Genomic DNA, 18676 nt, shown 5'->3' on the forward strand with positions numbered 1-18676 from the left:
CTGATATAACTCATATTTTTAGAGGTTTTAATGCTCCCCTTCTAAACCTCTCATTCTCATTTATGTTCCAAGATAACACTGTATAGGTTTCCTCAATTGCAAACATCTGTTTCAAAGAGCTGTAAGATCAATGTATTAGTGGCTGGCTAATTTCTCTGTTACTGGACTTACAGATGATCTCTACCCTTCCCTGTCTCTGACACAGAGACCTTGTGGTCACAGTGACTTGATCTTAAAAAAACTGAGCGTGAACTCTTTTTCTCCCAGATGCTCCCAATCCGTCCTATTTTGCCTTCTTGTACAGAAAAGAACTCAGTCCTTCCAACTCAAATAATTTTTGACTTTTCCCTTCTTTCTTGCCTAGCAAACTCAGGCCATTCCTCATTTGTAGCAGCTGCCAGGGTCACTCTCTCCTCTACTTACTCTTTGCCAGGTTTCTGCCCCAGGCTTGTGTCACATCACACTGGGATTTCTGCCCAGTTTTCCTTTCTGGACTTTCTTATGGACATATGCCAAATACTATTGCTTGGGCTGTGTTTCTTATTTGCTGATGTGAACTCTTGGATTCCACTACTTTGTTCAGCTGACCTCTCTCCTGGCATAGCCTCTCCAGTTTCCCATTTACTATAACATCTGATTTTGGCTCCTTCTAAGCACCTTAGTAACTCTGCACATCCTTACTGTCCCTCGCTGATGTTCATTCTCATTCTTGTGTCACCATACTTACCCTCATCTCTCAAACTGAGAGAGTTTGGGTTCTTTCAGTCTGGGAAAGACAAGGCTCTGAGGAGACCTTACTACATTAAGGCCTTCCAGTATTTGAAGGGGGCTACAAGAATGCTGGTGAGGGACTTTTTAGGATGTCAAGTAGTGATGGGACTAGGGGGAATGGATTCAAACTAGAGGAGGGTAAATTTAGAATGGAAGTTAGGAAGAAGTTCTTCAACAAAGTTGTGAGACACTGGAACCTGTTGGCCAGAGAGGTGGAAGCCTCATCCCTGGAATTTTTTTAGGCCAGGCTGGACAGGGATGGACAGAACAACCTGATCTAGTGGGAGGTGTCCCTGCCCATGACAGGGGGGTTGGAAACAGATGATTTTAAAGGTCCCTTCCAACCCTGAAAATTCAGTGATTCTATCATCTCCAGGTTTCATAGCTTCACTCACATTCATCTCTTCTATTACACAACTGACTGCTAATTAGTACCATTCCAGAAAATTCATATCCTATATCTGTTTATTTCTTTTTAATTCCAATCATACGTGCAAGGAATCAAACAAATTTTTCTACCTATTTCAATAAAGAACTCTATTTCTTCTAGTAAACACTCTCTACTTTTCTTTGCCTTGGCCATTGTTGCATTTTTCCTTGGAAATGTCTTAAAAAGTCATGTATTAGCATGTAAAAAATACATTTTAAAACAAAGACTTCTTCTGAGCTTTTCTCTGGGGTAGTTCCAAGCAAAACTGTGATTTTGTTAGGTCCTTATTTAAAGGTCATTCTTTTGACATGTTTCAGGTTATCCCTCAATGGCAATACAAAGGAATGACAGGAAATTGTACAGACTTCCCTAAGATACTGAGCTCAAGGCCCTTGTTCGAGCTACCTAGATGAAATAGCTACAGAACGTAGCACAGATCTTAATCAGAGGATAGAGTTTACAAAGAAGTGTTTAAATCAAATTTCACATGCAAGATTTCATTCAGTGAATGCAACATGCAGAAGCCTCTGCTCCTTAAGGCCAGCAGAAATATATCGAGGGTTCCAAATTGCTCCAAATGTTCAACAAAATCTGCCACAGGATCAAGATGCAACTAGATTATTTCATGTAAACTCATACAGCTTTTCCCACAGTTAAAACATTCCATTAATCAATTTCAAAAACTCAGGAAGTAGCTTAAAATGAGTTACCTTTTCTTGATATTGTCGCCGTGAGGAATCCAGAGACTGAATGAGGGCAGTGGCATGACCAACAAACATGGCATAACAAGTTGCCCCCACAATCATACTCAGCATGGTTATCCAGAGGTCGGACATACTGACAGGGGCACGGGCTCCATAACCAATGCAGAGCATATGGCTCATGGCTTTGAATAGTGCGTATGAGTACTGCTTTCCCCAGGAGTCGTTCTGCAAGAAAAGAGACAAGTGACTGATCCAGCAAGCAGCTGAAGGCAAAAATACATTTTTACCTGTATAGCAGGATCATAGATTACTGGCTCTAAAAGAGAAGGCTGGTTATGTATCCTCTCTGACTAAGAAGAGATTCCTTCTAAATTGTTAGATAAAGTGTCAGAGATTCTGCCGGATAATACTTAGCAACAGTGAGATGAAATAAAATTGGCTGTTTTTAATACACTATTGTATTCTTAAACATGGGTGTTAACCTAATTACAAGGAGACTAAAGGTCAGTTTTATTTTACAGTCCATGGCAGACACATAATTATGTATTTATATCAGAAACAGGTCAATTCAGAAGTCTGTTTATTCTGAAGTCATAGCAAACTCTTTTTTCATAGCCATGGCCTGTGAAACACAGATGAAAATAAAAGGTGAATCCCTGGGTCCTAAATTTCTGTCATGTGGTTACCCTATCCTGTTGTCTCTGGAAGATTAGAAGGATCTGTCAGCTCACTCACAAGCTTTTAAAATTGCAAAGGTGTTGTCAGCATCCTCCCTTTAGCTTTACATAGAGACTGTCAAAAGGGCTGTTCCCAGGGAAAGGCAGACACTTCAGCACATTGCAAAAAGCCCTGGGACTCTTGGTCAGATTTTCCTGGTTGCCTTGCCAGAGGAATGAAATGAGAACAGGAAAACAAGCTGTGCTTGGCGGCATGCAGCATACATGAGAAAACATGGTATTTACCACAAAGAACTGGGAATAATTTCAGAAATGAACAAGTGAAGAAGGAAGAACTGAGATGACATTCTTGAGATCAAGTGATTATCCAGTAGTGTGTCCAATACACAGCACCAAAAATTAATCTTGTTAAAACGGACAGCACTAGCATTTATATATTAAATTTACATATGAAATACCAATATTTGTGTATCACTTCTATCCATACAAGCTTTGCTCAAATGCTCTTGTTTCTTAACAAGCTTCATGCTTTCTCTCTTGCCTTTTAAATGCCAAGGTTACTAACTATGCTTGAGCTTTTTTCATTTATTAAAATTTTTTTTAGACCACCTATTAGCTAAAACATCTGGTAACATAATAAGTACCGTGTCTTGGATTTCTGATGAAAAATTTCCTATTTGTTCATTAATATAATCATTTACAAATTAATGGTTCTCCTGTATTTACGCTTATTTTGGTTTTGCCGTTAAAGCTTTTTAGATATGTGAGCTTCTTTCTTCACAAGTCAAAATTTTGTCCTGTAAGCATAGCTTAGGAATAGGTTTTTAATGTCTGTACATGTATAGAAAATAAAAGAGAATGGTTTTAGACTGCTGGCAATCAGGTGCGTTTCAGTGAGTAATAAGTTTACTTTTGTTTTGAAGCTTTAAAAACCACTCAAAAAATTAAACGAACTGAAGAATATTCCCTGAAAAATCTCTGGTTCAGGATTCAAACACCTTACTGGAGCAAAGAAACTTCTTGCTATCTGGGTCAGTATGAGTATTTTAATGCAAGTTCCCTTTCTCTCAGGAAAGCAACTGAGAGCAATCAAGGTACTGTCTACTTTGAAGGACTTTCCTTCCAGATGGTATCAATCTCCTTTGGGTGGAGATAATTAATAAGAGAATTGTGAGAGACCCACAAAAAATATTTTAGCAGCTGTAGCTTTATTTTGGACTGTATTGGAGAAAACAATAAACTGTTTGCTGGAAAAAAGATATCTGTTTTTTAAAGCTATAAGGAGCATTAATAAACCACAGTACTCAAGAGTTTGTAAGATCAAAACCTCAGTTCTTGCAGAGCTTCATACAGTGGATCTTGCTCCTAAAATGTATTTTTTACCATAATTATTATAATTATTAAGTAAAACATTAAGTTGCTATTGATGTCTTCTATCAATCCTTTCTATTATATCCTTGATGTGATAAATCTCAATTACAATTCTTTCAGTATAATTATATTTTTACATCAAAGCCTCTGAGTAAATCCAAGTGTGGTTGTTTTTATTTCTTGACTGAGATAATTTCCAAGCCTGTGAATTACAGTTTTAAGCAAAATTCTTATTGTCCTTAAGAATGAGTAAGAAAATAGAAGCTAGGAAAAGCAGGAAGAAAAAAATACAAAGGAGGGCTTTCTACTAAGTATGTGACACGGCAAATGAAAAATAAATTAAATACTACTGGAGAAATAGTACCATGTGGGAATAAGAGAGCTATAATGACATAAGAGAAGTAACTAAAAGGGTACATCAAATAATCAAATATATGTTTAACCATGTATGGACCTCTACATGTAAACTGAAGTAGGACCCAGAACCAGCAGTCATGATTTAATCTGGCATCAGGCTGGAGGTCAAGGTCACCTCAAATGGCCATTTTGCTGCGCAAGCAGCATGAAGCACTACAATGTAACTTTGTCAGACCTTGCTACAGGCTAGGAACATTTCAGACACTAGTGGCTGACTGGTTCTGAGAATCTGGTCCTCCTATGCATGCAAAGGTTCAGAGGGAGAAAAAACGGGGTGAAAATGAAATGGGGTGAAAAAGCCTGACAAAACATTTGAACTCAAATTTCCACTCTCAGGATTTTGTTGCTGAAAAGACTTTCATATGATTTTTTTTTGTTTATTTTCCTTAATCATTTCTCGAACAATCAGTTGCAAACATTGGTCTTTTTAATTTCTGCAGGGTTTCTAAGATAACACTGAAAAAATGCAATCAGGGAGTATATGAATTTCAGTTGTGTTGTTCACTGATTTATCCCATATATTAAAAAGAATATTGGCTCTAATGTCACATCCTATGAATCACATGTGCTACTACCAAGGTTATTCTATGAAAAAATAATAAATTAAATATTCTTCTGTCTGTGTTGCATAATCTAGGGGTTGGGCAAGAGCAACTCTAACTTCATTTCAATGTGAGAGGTTGGAATTTTTCCACAACCCCATTCCAGGATGTTGTTCTTTGCTGTACAGAAGTGAGGAATGGCCATTTCTCTGGAAAAAGCCAAAAGAGTTTTTTTTTCTGTTTTAATAGGAAGCATTTTTGCATTTGCATCATAAGGAGAGTTTTATATAACACATCCACAGATAATATCCCTGAGTTGAAAAAAAAACTGTTCCATGAAATAAACAATTCTGTGTTTACAAAGTCAGCTATTCTTTAATATAATGCTAAATATTGCTATTTATATAAATGTATTTTATATGTTCCTCTAAATGTTCATATTCTGTTTTAATGTATAGACTAGCAAACAAACATACAAACAAAAACTCTACCCACAAACCTCTGTGAGATGAGAAGATCTTCCACCAATCAGTAAAAAAGGGCATTTAATTTCCTAGTTGACAATGGGCTGATCACTGTTTCCAGATTAGCAGTAATCGGTTTAAAATGTTTTAAATTAAATGACATTAATTTGGAAAAACTATTAAAGACTGAAATAGTGAGAAATACCAAAGCTGTTTATCCAAGGACTGATTACATAATCTAGATTGATGACACTAGGAAATCCTCACATTTGTGAAAGCAGTGATCAGTGATCTTTTGCAATTAGTTCTGTAACTATATACACTAACTTAGCAGTTATCCTGAAGAATACATTAATCAAAGGGTACTTCTGATTTTTAAATGTCTATTTTCAAGCCTCTACCTTCATCACAGTATTCTATGCCTTGTTTCATAATTTCATATGAACCTTCTATAAATACCTTTTTATAATATTAATTTTTCATCTCATAAGAAATAAATCACAGGAAGATCAAATGACACCTTGTAAGGGACAACAGTAAGAGGCAAATTATTTTTCTCAGTGGATTAAGAATGGGTTTCTATTTTACTGTATGGAAACCTCTATATGGAGGTCTTTACCAGCAGATTTTATTGTCATCAGAAAAATCAATGCCACTCCTATTTTGTAGGCATTCCGTCAGCCACAGTTTACCTTCCCACAGCCATACCCTTACACTGAGGTATAAACTGATTCAAAAATCCTGTAACGCTGATTATTGCACAGACAATAGTGCTTTCCTTGTTTTTCTCTCCATTCCCATGCACCTGACATGGCAGTCACTGCATGTGTCACAGAAATGGTTCACTCAGTTTCCAGTGGCATATTTTACAATCATTGAGCAAAGACTGACTTAGGAATTAACTAAAATTATTTCTAAAAGGATCTTGATCCCAATTCTCCCTTTCAAAACTAAAGTAGGAGTGGGGAAGTAGTCCGTCCCTACTCTGAAGAAGTTGCCTTGTAAGCAATCATACATCCATTCATGCCCACCACTGCCTTTAGGTTCTTCTGAAAATCAGTGATATCTGAATGAGGGAAGATGGATACAAATCTTGACAGGTTATAGATGGTTAGAAAGTATCAGAAAGAAATTCCAAGCTCTAGAACTTTGTACACATGGGTATATGGTTAGAAAGACCTCTGAGATGGCATTGGCCACACAGCTCTTCCTTAAGTAATTATAAATTTACTTTGGAGCAGATGCGGGTGACAAACCATTCCTTCTAGGCAGCTAGTATGCTGCCTAGGCAGCTGTGCTCTCACCCAAACAAGATTATTCCTATGGACACAGTACATAGGTCCAATCCTAGCCCTATCCCGTGGTGCCTGTTAATAGTAGTTACATTTAATGTCTGAGCATGGAGAAAGTCCATACACAAGCCCTCTGGCTTTAGTGTTGTTACAGAAAGTTACTGCACAAAGCTAATGTAAAGTTCAGGGTGGGGCTTCACTGGTCCAAGAAAGAACAAAGCATCCTTGCTCACATGGTGGCACTAGTGTCCCCCAAGAAACATCTGCCTAAAATCAGGAAGACATGAGCCACTGCTTATCGAATTTACTGTAAAAATCATAGTCTATTCCAGGGAAAATTATGAAACTTTATTTGCATCTTATGCATCCATAAGATGTGTTATGTGTATATTTTTATTTGCCATTATTTCTGACAATTTCTTAAAGATTTCATGAATCTCAGAAATGTTTAAGATATAATTTAACCAATCAAAAAGGTGTGCTAAGAAAAGGCTATACTTGGCATATTAGTACCATTTCTAAAAGGTATGGCAGACAGAACTAGAAAAAAGGCCCATTTCTACCAATATCTTCATCACCTAAGTTCAATGGCCTTATCTTCCCAACTACTAAGCTCTATTTCCATAGAATTTTATTGTCCTCAAAAGTTTCTTATGCTTTGGATTTGGCATCTACACATCTTCAAATTCTGGCTCTGCTTTCATTTTTCAGAATACAAGCTATATTCTTTAGCAGAGATTTCCTTATGCCAACTAGTTACATGCATTTAACACTGATATCAGATTATAATTGGGCCTCTATATTAAATCCATCATTTAAAGAGTAATTTATATATATTTTTTTGATACAGATATATATAGCTTACATACTTATCCATCAGTCAGTTGCCTAATTTAGTATCTCAGGCTTCATAAAGTACCTCAGAATGACACATTAATTAAAATCTCAGACAGGAAATTAGAGCAAAATCAGCAATGAATAAATGAACTGACCAATGAGAAAGTTGTGCAATTTCTAATGTTTCAAAACTCATACAATAGTGAGTAAAACCTCTACTTATTGCACCTATTGTTACTAAGAATCTCTTGTTTTCTAAAAGTAGAAAACAAAAGGAACATGGGATCAGTCTTAGAAGACTAAAAATTCTTCTGTTATTATAAAAATCTTATAGAAGTGCAAGGAAGAAGGGTATATTTTAGGAACTGGGTAAGCACATATGATTTAAGGAAAAAAGACCTGAATCAGTAAATTCAATGGAATAAGCAGATGTCTTCAGAAACTTCTCAGCATTTCTCTCCGCTGATACGTGCAAAAATAACACTATGCAAATGACTCAGTATGTAATTCCAAGACCAATAAAGGCAGAAAAGTTTTCAGAAGTGTTTGGCATTGCATTCCACAGGAAAAGAGGTTTGCTTGGAGGAGCAATGGCTAAATATATATTTACTTTGTTCAGGGTCATTATGTGACTTCACTGTCATTACAGCTTTTTCATGTTTTGGTGCTATATCTTTGGCACTACCCATCAATCAAGCCCAGTGTAGTGTTACAGATCCTTCCTTTTGCTTGAATTGTTTTTCCTGATGCAGGGAAAAAAAAAAAAAAAAAAAAAAAAAAAAAAAAGACAATTACCTGTTCCTATATTTTTCCATTAAAAGCAACCAGATAATAGTAATCACATTTTCATAGTAAGGATGAATACTTTCCACTGTAGAATCAACATGGCAATTCATATACAGCAACACAAGTGAAGATATTTGGCTTATGCACACAGCCTGGTCTTTCATATATACTTGAGTTATTATGTTCACATGAACAGGTCCATTACATTTAAAGGAATAGTTCACAGAAGAAAATATGCTCAAAATCTCAGAGAGGAGGCTTCCCTTCACACTAATGTGGGGTTTTTTTCCACCCTCTACTGCTTTTTTGTTCTTTGTACCAGTATCTAATCAGAGGCACAATGATGAATTTCTACAACTGTGCAGAGAAAGCTACAAAGTAAAAAAAATAAAGCTTATGGGAAAAATACTTCTTCTATGATTTTTCCTGTGAATCAGCCTGCTCTGACTCATCCTTTTATCTGGTAACCATGTCCCTCAACTGAAGCTAGAAGACTGAAGAAAGTTCATAATGCATAACTCTCATTTAGAATAACATTTCATTCCAAGGGATTATTTTAATAAGAATTTTTAAGGAATTACAGCTCTTACAAAGCTTTTATAAAGTTTAGAATAACAGTACAGACTATGTCTATTTTTTCAATATGAAAATATAATGGTAGTAGGAAACATTCTCCCTCCAAGGAATTTGATTGTCTATACTTGCAATTTTTCAGAAAGCAGTTGTTTTGGCCTGGGACAATTAATACTCTGCAGAACAACTCCTGAGCACAGCCTCTGAGCTAACACAGATTAACCTGAGGCTGCCTAGCCTTGGTACCTAGGAATTCTAGTATTATGTAAGCAAGCTGTGGAAGCAACTGAATTCCAGGAGAGAAAACACACTGGACATGTTTAAGCTACCACTATCAAAAATCTCCCATAATGGTGAAGGAATTTTCCTTAACGTATCTGTTGCTTTGTTTCATGCCTGTCTGGAAAAGCAAGATCAGAATGCAGTGAAATAGTCAGGCATTTTTAAAGGGTTTGTCATTCAGTTTTTTAAAGAAGTTTCAGAGGATGTGAACTGCTCCTGCATCAGGGACATCCAAGTGCTCTAGACTTTGCATTTTTATACATTTGCTCATTAGATGGCATCACCTTTAGTTATAATTACCAGAGCATTCTTTCTCCCCTTCTTTGAAATCAGTTTCGTTATCACAAAATATATATGTATATATATATATATATATATATGTAAGTTCTTATCAATGAGTATCACTGAAAATGCAGATGTTACCATGACATTCTATAACAAATAAAAATAAATCAATAAAAGGTCAAAATAAATCAATAAAGGGTCAAAAAATAGCCTGTCTAATAAAAGAATGCATAAACTCTGCAAGGAAGCGTTTTCCTTGAAAATGGAAATCTTTCAGTTCTTCAGTAGTAACTTTCAGTTTCAGAAAGAAACTGAAACTGTTCAGTAAAGGTAAAAAAACAGGGTGCATTAAAGAACAGTTTCTCATCTGTTGGTGAAAGGAGCTGGACATGATGCAAAATAGTTTACTTAACAAGCCTGAAGCATTGACTCAAATCATGTATGAAATGCTTTTATAATACCACCACCAAGAGAAGCTTTGAATTTTCAGCAGTAGATATCTGATAGTCAAGAACAGGAAGATGATAATGTGGGCTTAATATAGTGCAGTTCTGGGAGACAGCTGAAGGAGTGAAGTGACATAAACCTGAATCGTGACTCCACAGGGTACTGCTTTACTGAAAACTGATAGAAGTTCCCCCATCATAAAGAATATTTGCAACCAATGTAGAAAAGGGAACTCAGTGGAAGGAGCAGCATCTTTTTGTTCTGCAAACAACTCAGACTGGACAGCAAATTATGCCAAGTATCTGCTCCCAAATACAATGACCAACGACAGATGAAAATTAAGTTTTTCATAGTAGACATTTAGCTTTCTGAGTGCTATCACCATCCTCGTTGAATAAAAGTGATTTTGAAGCAACACAAAAACAAGGAAAGAGACAATTAACTTAGTAAATTGCAGAAAAGCCTATTATTAGGAAAAGGCCTTGCAAACTTTATATAAATAGACATGACTATATAAATAGTACATCAATGACTATACAAAATCATAGTATCACAATGCTCTCTCACTAAGAACATCTCAGAATATTTAAAGCCCGATTTTCCAAGAAATACTTTAATCCTTGTTCTATATACATGCATACTCCAACAAAATATTTTTCTTTAAAAGTATTAATAGGAATGTGTCCCTAGGAAAAGAAAAATAATTGTGGATTACAATACATTAAAACAGTCTAATATAATCCACTCATAAAGGAAAATGCTCCTACATAGGATCTGAATATGTTTTAATCTGCTTAAAACTGATCAAGGTGAGCCAATGCTACTTTAATGCAGAATATCAGCATAAAGGTTGGGACTGAGATTCAGGAGGTTCTTTCTATGGTAAGATGATGGTTGTTACCACATAGACAAGTTCAAATGCCTTACTCTAAAGATGTAAATTTTTTTATCCTGTTTTATTTTCTCTTTAAGTAACATGGATTTCAAGGTAGAGTTCAGTGCTGGTTTTAAGCATTTTTCCTCATCCGGCAGACAAAGCAGATAACACTGGCCAGGTTGGCAGTTTATTTCCTAATCTGATGCCTCTGAGACCTTAGACTACATCTGGTGTAGTTTACAGTTCTTTAGGAAACTGATTTTCTTTTTTGGTAAATCACAGTCCTGCATCAAACACTGTGTCCTACAAAGAGATATGCATTATTTTATTAGGTAGTGACAGCAGGAAGCAAAGGAGTTTTGCAGCCAAAATCCTATTGTGGCTCTATGAAAAGAACAAAAACCCCAGTGTCAAAGTAGGCTGGATCTAGGTCAGAGGCTTTTCTTTTTCTGAGAACTCATGAGTTTTGCTGATGACCTGTTCTTAAATTCAGACACCTAAAATCTGCAGGTGCTTACCAGACTCTGCAAGACTTTCAAGTTAATAAAACGATATATATAAGCAGCCTAAATGTTATCTAGACACATTAAAAAAAAAACAAAAAAACAAAAAAAAACAAACAAACAAAAAAACCCCAACATGACAATGAGTCATGAAAATTCATTTTCCTCCTCTATCACAGGGAGGTTAACCTAAATTGTAGAACAATGTCCTAACTTTTGGAATACCAACTTGATACTCTGAAGGGAAGAAAGGTGAATATGTTCCTCTTTTAATGCCCTTGAAAGAATTGACAGAACACTCAAGTGGCCCTGTAGTGTTCACCTGAATGGTGCCCAGGTCCCAGTTCCAGCTCTAAAGATAGGGAAGCCCCTGTACAACCAGCAACCCATGTCACTCAGTCACTCTGGGCCCTCTCATGTTAACCACCCAATACAGGGCACAGTGCTGAGGACAGTCAGAGAGGCCACCTGAAAAACATCACGCAACAGCAGATTCTGGCCTTATAGCAAAATTTTTTATTATCAAAAGAAAAGGAAATAAATGTACTTTGGATAAGTCAAATTTGGAAGGAGCTATTGCAAAATCATAGATTGGCTTCATTGTTCTATACTCTGCTTCCACACTCATCAGTGATTCACTAGTCAGTAAATATATAAATGGACTAAGTCACAAATTACTTTCTTACAAGTCTAACTTTTCTTTGCCTTCCACAGCTCTACAGTAACTACTTATGAGACAATCTTTTCATCTACATAGCAATGGTAATGCCGTTTAATTGTTCAGAAATACTTGGAAAGCATAGGAGATACTTTCATTGCTTTAACATAAAAAGCAAGCCACTCATTCCACTTCAGAATTAAACTGCAGGCTTTTATTTCAGGAGGATCCATAAAATTATCCTGCAGAGCAAATGCAACATCCACCTGCTGAGAAGTTTAAAGGATTTCAGGTTTCTCAGTCTAGATATGGAGGATGCAAATGATCTGACTGAAACGGGTAAAACTGGGACAGATGGCTTAGCCCAGAGGACACACGCTGGGGAGAGGCCAGTCATGGGAGATCTATGTTTGAAGTAGTGAGGAACAAGATCATGATCCTGAGCAACAGAAGACAAACAGGAATAACAGTACATTGCATTTACACACGAGTATTTACAATGAACAGGAGCTCAACCTGTCTTAGGCTTTAGCTGAGAGACTAGGCAATAACAGAAGAAGGCATAACAAAATTTAATGTCAGCCGAATTTAGGAAGTTCACTTTGATGGCAAGTCTCTCCTCATCAGGAAGCCTCCCTAGGCTTCCTGCACAATCAGCAAAAATCATACTATTGATGATATTGATTCAAAGTAGATGTTAAATTCAGGTACTCAATCATCTCCAGGGGAGAGTTTTCTCTCCCTCAGCTGCAGCAGGATCCTATTCAGCTAAAGCCTCCTCCATTAGCCCTGTGAGCTACCCTGCTGAGAGGGTCTGTGTTTTAGGGGATGGACATGCTTCCCCATTTCTTCATTTCTCCTATCCAGTGCAGAAAAAAAATACATTCTTAAATCAGTCTCTTCTCTCAAGATTTGTTTTCGTTCTATAATCTACAGTTTCAGCCTTGCAATTGAATTTGACATTCACATTAAGAATATAGGCTTTCCTTTGCAAAGGTGGAGAAAAGCCAGTGGTGCTCTGTAGAGAAGTGCTTTAATGTAAGCATACTACAAGGAGATGGTATCATAAGCCACAGATAGCAGCAAGGGGGTAACAAAAGAAAAGATACTTGATGAGAACAAAGGAATGCTTGGAATGCAGACTTTGTAATTGCTCAACTATGTAGATAAATCTATACAGCAGAGAGTGCACAATGAGAGTAAGAATTCTTGGATCCAGGACACATATTTAAATATCTGCATTTTTAAGGCATGGTGCTTACTTTTCTTGAAAAACGGCTGAGAAAGATCTTACATTGAAAATATCTTAAAAGACTCAGAGTCTACCAAAAGTAGTATGTATTTGCTAACACATTGTAATACCTAATTTGCAGGTTGTTGGAACCTTTCTCATCTAGAAACCTCATATTTACTGGTCAGAGATTAAAATACAAAACTGACTGCAAATGTCTACTATATGCTGAGTACAATGAAAAAAACCAGTCTTTTTTACCAGTTGGTTCACTGAATCAAAGTAATCAAATCAGTCACTTAAGAAATTCAGTTAAGTTTGCCTTGAAACCAGTACCATGTCAAATGTAACAAATCCAGCCACCAGTTATTTGTGGCATTAAGTATGAATGGTGATGACCAACAATCATTTATCCTTATTGCATTCTTCAAACACATAGATGCAGACAAGTTTTAGCTGAGTTAAGAACAGCAATGGTTTCCTACTTCCCATTAAAAAGCTACAGGCAAAAGTCATAATATCATTGAAATTAAATTTAAAATGGTCTTGAATCAAATCTAATTTCAGATCACATGGCTAACTCTTCTGAAGTTCATATTAAAAAATCTTGCAATTCTCTTAAAAAAAAAAGACAACAAAAAACCATAAGTATTCATAAATACTTTCAGATGTAATAATCAGAATTACACACAAAAAAGTAACATAAATCGCTCTATGGGAGGACATACAGCAAAACAGCTTACATTTTCCAACACAGTAAAATGACATATTTTTCTACTGTTTTTAAAAAAACCAAAGAATTATTATTGATTAGAAAAACATCTTAGGTTGTATTTGGGTGACTTTTTCATTGATACTACATACATTTATTTTCTAATTCAGATTAAACCTTCAGTGCCACTAGTGCAGGGGAATAATTTAAGTCGTATTTTTTATTTTTTAACATTATTATTAATGAGTAAATTTTGAATTATGTTTTCTAGATAGTTTATATACAGATGTCTATGTATTATCTGCACAAGCAAGCAGTGAACACTTGTGTTTTTCAAGTAGGAAACATTTAAAGGCAAAAGAGTAAAACCAACCCGCTCTGTTGAACCCTATAAATCCTTCATTTTTTATTTGTACACTCGCCAACTTTATATTTCCTCAAATCATGTTGAGACGGATGAGTGCACTGGCTCACACTGTTTTTTAAAAAAGAGAGATTTCTGCTCCATATGCTATATTTCTATTTAAACCACCCCATTCCTTCTTTCTCCTATACACATTATTTTGTTTGCGCATGTGTTTTGCCATCACAAATAAACTAAACTGCTTTAGAGTCAATATATTTTATTGAACTACAGATAATCCATTAGAAACAGTGAATTTATACTCTCATTTCTGAGGGCATGTGGAATTTCTGGGATGAAGCTCCTGACAACGTTTATATGCTATCCTTTTCAGAAAGAGCTGCTTTATAAAGATATTGACTTCAAAAGCTTAAGGGGCCCTCATCCTGACATAGTCATACAGCTCAAAAATAAACTGATGTCTTTCGCAGTAAGTTTTATACTACTCCATTTAGACATGAAAGAGTATGTAGCAGCAGGAAGGTCTTGCTGCAAGACCAAAGCCATGACAATTAGTGTTAACGATTAACCAGAAAGTAAGACAACATTGTGTATGTTCCATAATGCACTTGTGTTTAATATATTTAATATAAAAGAGAGATGTAGGTAAAACATAGGTACCCTTAAGGAGAAAGATATATGGTATGAGCACTTATAGAGACACATCTGCATAGGCCTAAAAATTCCAGAGCCAAATCTGCCCTCATTGACTGGCAATGTATCATGCCCCTACATTGCCCTTATCCGTACCTTTCTGAAGTGAGTTCTTGCATCTTCTCTTCTCAAAAATCTGGATTATATTTATGTTTTTCTCCTACCAAAAGTTTTTATCAAGCACCATAATCTTTACTTCTGAACATCTGGAAAAAGCTAATAAAAATTAATTAAAAATCTCCCACAAATATTTTTCGATCCATTTTGTTTCAGCAACATTTAAATTACTTTAGTTTTGCCATAACTTTTCAGTCGTATTGAAGAAATAAAATTAGAAGTTTTTATACTAATAGAAATAAGCATAGGGATATTACGTATTATTGCATAGAGTGACAAGGGAGAAGCAAGAGTGCCATGCCTTTATTCCTGAGCACTGTCAACTATTCTCTAAAAAGTAAACTTTTTAATCTGAGTAGAATATTTGAAAATACCACTTATAAGTATAAATCTGTTTAAAAACAGTCTTGTAAATCCCTCTCTATCTACATCAGTATAGATAAGCCCTTTTTAATTATCGGTATGATTATCAAAGAGCTACTACCCCCAGATGCAAGCTAACTTCATCCTTTTTCAAATACAAAAGATCAAACACAGTAACTACTGTCTTATATAATTTTGCCAAAAAAATACGGAGAATGACAAAAATATTTTGTGAAAATACAAAAGAAATTACATTATTTTCTTTACAAATTAAGTCAAATGATTCATGAGCTCATCATACATACAAGTTCTTTGTTAAGAATTTGGGAATTATTTTCTTGTCTCATTCAAATGCCGACTGGTGATTTTCAGAAATAGTTTCAAAGCTTTCCTCTCACTGTTTTAGCAGTAGTGCCAATGTAGTTAAAACTTTGTTATTGAGCTCTACCTGATAGTGTACATCTCCCTCTGAGATGTTGTGAAAATTTCATAATAAACCTCAAATATTCAAAACAAAGAGAAAAAAATATTAAGATGCCAATAATAATTTTTTTTTTTGGAGCTTAAGGGAAGCTTGTTATTTTTACAGCTAGATTTAATAGGTTAGTAAATGATTTATAGCAGTTTATAAAAAATATTCTCAGCATCTTTTTTTGTGCTTATATTGCTGTTCTGCCCACATGAGAAAAAAACCTCATTGCAAATTATTAAAAGTGCTATACAGACTGAAATCTTTAACTAAAGTTATTTGTTCTTTTCCTTATGTTATCAATTGTATCTTTTAAACAGTAAATTAAACAATCATAAAAATCCAGATAACAGAAGGAAAACAAAACATATTTAAGAAGCATTTGATGCTTTTAGTAATACAAGTGCTCACTGACTGCTCATCTCAAGTATTATGTAGACATCTATAGACAATCTAGAAGATATTAAAAATTTACTCCTGAATAATAGTATTAAATAAGATGCTTCACATTTCAGAAAATGTAGAATTTGTGGAGTATTACTGTATTTCTCCTATGTAAAATACTTTCCATAATTTCTATTCAATTATATCATTTTCTGTAATTTTTATACCTCTATTAGAATTACTTTAGGTTGAGTCTGCTCAAATGAGCGTATGTGCAGAAAGCAAGAAGAGCAGGAAAGGGGAGGGAGGTAAGGAACGTTAAAGAAAATTATCTTTCAAAATAGGCAAAACAATGCAGCCTAAATCTGAATGAATTGTGTAGATCCTTGGATTATATGTATAAAAAATAAGAGTGAAGCCAGTTGGACATTAAGAAAAATAAGAAGATTAAAACAAAAGAAAGAAAACTTTAATCTATTTTCATGCTTTTCTAGTAACAGAACTGGAAGAAAATCAATACTTCCCTTTCTTCAGGGTATCCTCCTTGTCCAGTTTTTAACTTCATTCTGAATTAAAGTGAAAATATGAAATAATAACATTTCCACAGAAGGAGAAGTTTAGAAATAACCAGGTTTAAAAATGCTGTTATGATTCCCTCTTGCCTCTCTCTGGGACTCTGGGAATCCAGATTACAAATCCTATAGACTACTGATGCAGGGCTGGTAGACAAAGCTCAACGGAAACAAAATTATCACAAGTGTCTGATGTATGAAAGTGCCTCAGCTCAGAATTATATGACCCAGAATTAAGTATCTTGCTTTGATTTTTTTCTAATGTGAAATGTAAGCATTATAAATGCACAATTTCCAGTGACCAATTTTTATGTGTAATTGCATCTCAATAGAGACTTCTCTCCAGATATACTTTAGATATTGAGATAGTCAGGTGATAAATAGCCAGGGGTAGGAAATTCAGATTTTTTATGAAAAAAACGCTCAGTTAAAAGCAGTAAAGTCAATGTTCTTGAGAAAACCTGACAGTGATATGGCTGGTAAAACCCCCTGAGCTATAATATGCAACTTGGGCAAAGCCAGTTATCTTCATATAGTCTTAAGCAATACAAATCAAGAATTAGACTGTGTCTATTAATGTAGGTTCACAATGCAAAATAAAAAGATTTGCTGAAGAACAGCTGTATAAGAACAGTCATTATCTCACTGTATCTACTTTGGATTTGGTCTTGGAAACCTGCTCTGTCATAAGTCTTTCAAGGGTTCATCTTTTGGATCTTCTAGTCACAGGAGAAAAGGTCACCCATGGAGAGCTACTTCAGAACAACTGCCCCATTTTGATATCCCTGTTCAACCTGGAATACCACCACATGCAGATAAACACTCTACTGTTAAATTTATACAGACAAAGAAGAGCAGAGCAGACTGATCCAGCTTTCCCAGAACAAAAGGAACACTCCCTTCTACAACACAGAAGCTACATTTGGCCATAAGGTGCTTATAACTGCTCCTCAATTATCATTCTAATGCAAACGAAGGGTACAGGTTCTAAAATATGACAAATCTAGCTTATGTTTCTGCTTTAGTTCACATTTTTATCAAAGAAACAGCTTAAGACATGCTTTACGATGTCTATTATTTTTATCTAGAATGTCTATCAAGCACAGTGTTAGACTTAACCATATTATGTGTACTTTCTTGTATTATTTCAAGCATAAGGCTTACATATAATATTTTGCAATTCTGTTACCAGAAATCTCTTCAGAAGATACTGCAGTATGAGCAGTGATAAGCTGTGTTGACTTTTGAGGTGGAAATTTAGAATTAAATTTCATGATAAAAGGGCAAGTCCCTCCTGACATCCCATCTTGATAACTTACTACTTATGATGATGAAGAAATGTGTGAAAAACAAGCTAATATCTAGTAAGTGTATCAGTTTGCTTTTGCATATTTCCTCTAATTGTTCCATTATTCATATCCCATGTAAGGAAGCTTAGCTTTGTCTCTGGAAGAAACAGAAGCACACAAGGCAGCCAACTAATTAATTAGAGAAGTCATCCTCTTTGGCACCTATTATCACATCAGTAGCGCAGTGCTACAATCAACACTTACAAACAAGAGTGTCCTAATTTAGAACCTTTCTCTGTAGTACTGAGCACTAATATCTCCTGAAATAACTCACCATCAGCATTAGATGATTATATCAACACTACAACATTGACTTTGAAGTATTTCAGTGAGAATAAAGTAAGCTAGTAGGGCTTATGACAGTAATTTGAGTTCATAATAGTAAACACTTTCCAAAATTGGTGAAGCTGCAGGATACCAGGAATACCTTTGCTGAAGGACTGTTTTCTCTCTTGTTGTGTTTGTAATTCAAATATTCATGGATAACATTAATCCTTTCACTAATG

The 18676-nt window shown here is 35.3% G+C and overlaps 1 protein-coding gene across 1 annotated transcript in view; it reads right to left on the reverse strand.

Moving 5' to 3' along the window:
* Positions 1–18676, reverse strand: part of HCN1 (hyperpolarization activated cyclic nucleotide gated potassium channel 1) — a 176337-nt gene that overhangs the window by 62336 nt on the left and 95325 nt on the right. Inside the window, exon 4 of the mRNA XM_030467389.1 lies at positions 1912–2130. Coding sequence (XP_030323249.1) covers positions 1912–2130 — 219 coding nt within the window. The remainder of the gene's footprint in view (positions 1–1911; positions 2131–18676) is intronic.

Source organism: Calypte anna, chromosome Z, assembly GCF_003957555.1.
Source record: "Calypte anna isolate BGI_N300 chromosome Z, bCalAnn1_v1.p, whole genome shotgun sequence".
NCBI lineage: Eukaryota > Metazoa > Chordata > Aves > Apodiformes > Trochilidae > Calypte > Calypte anna.